The sequence below is a fragment of the Monopterus albus genome, unplaced genomic scaffold (genome assembly GCF_001952655.1).
Source record: "Monopterus albus unplaced genomic scaffold, M_albus_1.0 scaffold144.1, whole genome shotgun sequence".
Taxonomy (NCBI): domain Eukaryota; kingdom Metazoa; phylum Chordata; class Actinopteri; order Synbranchiformes; family Synbranchidae; genus Monopterus; species Monopterus albus.
Genome location: NW_018128024.1, coordinates 528,796 through 533,576, shown reverse-complemented (window position 1 = coordinate 533,576; position 4,781 = coordinate 528,796). Strand labels below are relative to the sequence as shown.

General features: G+C 38.4%; 1 protein-coding gene across 3 annotated transcripts in view; it reads left to right on the top strand.

The window, feature by feature from the left end:
• Positions 1-976: 976 nt before the first annotated feature.
• The window catches only part of LOC109968201 (E3 ubiquitin-protein ligase RBBP6-like), a 14,522-nt gene continuing 10,717 nt past the window's right edge, over positions 977-4,781 (top strand). For 2 of the 3 annotated variants that reach the window (XM_020614287.1, XM_020614286.1), the window contains exons 1-3: positions 978-2,173; positions 3,403-3,502; positions 3,700-3,739. In XM_020614287.1, the coding sequence (XP_020469943.1) occupies positions 2,008-2,173; positions 3,403-3,502; positions 3,700-3,739 (306 nt within the window). In that variant the 5' untranslated portion in view covers positions 978-2,007. Of the gene's footprint in view, positions 2,174-3,402; positions 3,503-3,699; positions 3,740-4,781 lie in introns of all 3 variants that reach the window. The other variant, XM_020614288.1, reaches the window with a different exon arrangement.

The following is a 4,781-nucleotide window of genomic DNA, read 5'->3' as shown; positions in this document are numbered from 1 at the left end:
CACTCGGCCACACTACCATGCTATTCCACTTACCTCCTTACAAAATTCAAACGCTGCATTAGGCCATTAGGGGTTTTTGTTTTAATGGTGTTCGTGAAGATATGGATAAGGATAATCACCTTTATTGGCCAAGTATGTTACACACAAGGAATTTGTTTTCGGTACATAACCGATGGAAGCCATGTGTGGCGCCACCTCAACGGATGGCTCTAACCATCGACGAGGGGTTCAGTGTCTTGCCCCAAGATGCTTTATGACAAAATAATGGAACATTCAAAGAACACCAAGAGAGTTCACCAATGCAAAGGCTTACACAGAATGTGCTAGTACATCATGCTATTCATTTATATATAGGCCTATACATTTATATATTAGTTGGCTAAGATACACATTCTGGCTACATCAGTTGATTAATGAACTAATATCGCTTGTCTGTCTGCAATTTGGTGAGCATCTATCCTCAAAAAAGAAACAGCTGAAAAGGAGAGTAATAAAAACCTGAAAGTCACTAAAATGCTCATTAGAGCTGAGTGATGTGCTAATTCTCTGCAAGTTGTCCATCATATATACACTATATAAATATGCCTATAGTTTGTCATTACCTCGTATTGCACACAGACTATAAATATATAAATATATATATGCACACAGTCTGTAAATATATAAATATATATATGATACGTGCAGGTTTAAAATGCCAAATCTTTTACTTGGTAACACAAAGTTCTGTTTCGGTATTTTATGTTTCTTACAGTATTTGAACATTTTATAGTTTGCGGTAGCTTATTACTCTATAGTGCGGAATAAACAAGCATAGGTATCAAGCCGGGGAAATACAAAAACCTAACAAACAAACAAACAAAAAGACCAAAGAAACAAAAATTAAACAGTAATTTGCACTTTCAGGTTCTGACGGAGAGGGGCTTTTACTTTGAAATTCACCAACGCGTTTGCCCCCATTTGTACTCTTTGGGAGGATTCTGTGTACTTCCGGTTCCCTACTGCGCCATTTTGATGAAACAGCGAGGAGTGGAGTGGTTTGGACTACAGTACTGGATTTTATGTTTAAATTGAAGAATCGTCTATATACAGACTTTTCAGCTTGTCGTGGTTGGAAATAGCCGTGGACCGAAGAGGAACTTTTGCGCCCTGATTGCGTAGCTGGTGGATTTTGTTAGAATATCCGATAGCCACCTTGGCCAACATTGTTAGCATAGCACCGTTAAGTATTATGCGTTAGCTTTTGTTAGGTCAGTGTTGTTTTCATATTGTGTTGAGTAGCGAGGTGACATTAGCTAATCTCGAGGTGTAGCATGCGAGCCTTGGCATTAGCTAAGATAACAGTTACACGGTAGATACGGGAGATTACGAATAAAGGGAATATTATATTTGAGGACCAACGGCGATTCAACCTGTGGACTCATTGCGGAAGCTTTCGCGCAGTTCTGTGGACTTTTTGTTGGGCTCGTTCGTGTTTGTTTTACTTGAGAAATAAGAACTGAACCATAAAAGCAAGGACTGATATTCAGGATCCCCCAGGCCTGCTGCTAGCTACGCTAGTGGCCTGCAGCGCGGCGGCCCGGCCTTTACATCAAGGACAAATCACGACGGACATGGGCTCATAACGTTATACATCAATGTGAAAGATTTACACTGTACTATATGGACTGCCTTTGAGTTGGTGGTACCCTGTTCTGTTTTATCGGACTATAAAGGACTGAGGAGGCCCACGGCGCCTGCTCGATGGCGCTTTGGCCTCACACCTCGATTATTTTTCTTTGGCAATAACAAGGACTCTGTCGTCTTCTGCGAGCTGAACCTTTCCCTATTTTAGTATTTTTCTTTATCCAGTGTTTCAGCGAATATAAAGAAGGTTTGCCTATTAAAAGTCACTAGATTTAGCCTCCTGTATTCAGTGTTGACCCTGTTTCATTTTATTATCATACCAGGCCTGTGTTTTTCCCCTTGTACTTGATTGACTTAAGTGGTCAGACCTGTAAAAAAAAAATGTCGTGTGTTCACTATAAGTTTTCTTCCAAACTGGAATACAATACAGTAACTTTCGATGGGCTACATATCACGCTCAGCGAGCTTAAAAGGCAGATTATGGCCCGGGAGCGGCTCAAGGCCACAGACTGCGACCTGCAGATCACTAATGCGCAGACTCGAGAAGGTATGTTATCAGCTGCCACATTACAAAATGTGTGACATAGATGTCAGCCTGTATTTGTGAGACTAACGATAGGTGATAGACACACATTACTGTGTTTCCCCACTAGCACACAAGTCTAACCCAGAAGCCACATGATCTAATCCACTTAACTATTTTGTTGGTTATGAACTCTATTATTTTTGCCCTGTTAGTATTTTTGTTGTTTAATTATGTGTATGTGTTTATGTAAAATAGGAAAAGTAGACTTGTCATATAGACTGGATATCCCAGAGAAGCTATAAAATTGACACCTATTATTATTATTATTTTTTTTTTTTGGATCTGAACTACACCAGACCGAGTATAGCTCAAACTAATGTACAATTGTGTTAAACAGACTTAATCTTCTCTGGGTTAATTTCTTTGACAAGTCTGAGCATAGTAGTTTTTGAGCTAGCCCAACTGTGACACTTATTTGCACCACCGAGGACCAGAATTAAGAGCTATTTTAGTTGTTAATGAATCCTGCAATTGTTTCCTCAATTAATTGTGATCTCTAAAAAGTCAGAAAACACGGAAAATGCCCACTATAGCTGACCGGATCCCAGTATCATCTTATCACATTGCTTTTGTTTTGTTTCACCAATATTCTCAAACGCCCTAAATTTCAGGATATTGTTGTAGATGACTAGAAAACCAGTAAGAACACAAAGCCGGAACCAGTGAATTTCTGTAATTATTGTTTTTAAATGATTATATATAATCAATTTTCACAATATTTTTTGGCTGTTATTTGTTTCAGCTCTGTACTGCTTCTTGTCCAGAGTAACTTGAGTCACGTGTCTTTTGAAATGTTTAAAAGCCTGCATAAGGCTGAGTAAATATAGTAAAAACCTTCCATTACTCTGTAATCTAATATTGGTATCAACTACCAAATTTGACAGGTAGGTGATTTATAAAATGTATACATAAACACTGGATACCACTATGTTTTTCACACCTTTAGCTGATACAAACTGATAATAGAGGCCATAGCAAACTCACCCACTGTCCCTGGTTTGGCTTGTATTTAGTTACTATAATGAACATATTTGAGTTTAGACACTCTCTGTGTGCATCTGATTTACTATCTACATCAGTTTGGTGATCTTGACCTGAGGTCCATGAATGGATTTTGGTAATGTTGTTTAGGCATCACATTTTCATTGTTTGGTTTTCTATTTAATTTGTGGTGATCTCATGTTTTGTAGAATATACAGATGATGAAGCCCACATCCCGAAACACTCATCCGTGATCGTTCGCCGCACTCCAATTGGTGGAGTAAAACCTGCTGGCAGGACGTTCATTGTGTATGTATACTTAAAATATAAAGTCATATCTGAGAAGTCCACGTACTTATTATTTAAGTTCAGGCTGGGTTTCCCTGTAGTTCCCTTTGAAATCTAGACCGCAGGTCTTTTTCATAAAGTTAACTTGAATCGGTCAGGTTGGCTGTCGGCTCATGTCATCGACTGATTGTTTGTTTCTGTCCTGTGTGTTTCTGCAGAGATCGTTCTGACACAGCTGTGGTGGGATCTTCTAGACCCGTATGTAAAACAAACCCAAAAACAATACTCTCTCTTCCTCTCACCTCTCACACTCTCCCCCTCTTTCTGGCTTTAGTCACCTTTCTTGAAAACGTTCTGTCAACAATGACCAAGTTGTGTGTATCCCCTGTTCCCTGTGTGTTGGCTACATTTGTGCTGAGATCTCAACCTCTATGTGTTATTTGATGTCTTTTTGGGGAGGATTTTCTTGAGTCACCACAGTTGAAGTAGTTTGTTGTTTCTCTATAAAACCCTGGTTTTCTGTTTTGAAAATAGCAGATTAAAGTTTTAAATTGTGGCTGATTGAGACAAGTTTGGTAAGAGAAACAGCAGACTAGCCACTATTGTTTCTGAAAGCTCTGAACTGACCAATTGTTGAACTGTTGCCTCTTTATAATTCACTGAAAAATCTGTTAATGACTGTATTTCACATTGAAATGGTTCTGTAGCCTGCTTCAGGCCAAGCACATGTATTTTAAAAGGGATTGTCAAAGGAAAATATGGTATTTGTGTATTGATAATTCATTGTAATTTTTTTTCTGTGAAAACATTTTGTGGTTTAAGAACCCAATGAAGTAAAGTGTGGCTGGGACTGATTGTAATTAACTTTCATTATAATTCCAAGTTTAAAGTTCTGTGGGTGGAAGAGACTCACCATTTTTATTTTGAAAGCTGCTAAACTCAAATCTGTTGTTCAGTGCCATTTACCAATGTCTATTGTTTTGTCCTGTACACTTTCACCATGAAGATGTTCTATTCTGCATTGAATATGGACTGCACATAACCCTTAAACCTTAAAGGCTGACAAATTTCATCCTCCTGAGTTAAATGCTTTTATTACATACAGATTTTTAAGTGTATGTTTTATAAAGAAGCAGGTAGTTTTGATAAATGAGATGTTGTGACTTGGTCACTGACACATAATGTTGTGACATCACAAGAGTAATGTCACACAACATCAGTCAAGTAAATATCTTGTCATTCTCTGGAGGCCTCCCGTGGTTGCTGCAGTGAGAAGTATACTGGTGTAGTGTGTCCTGTA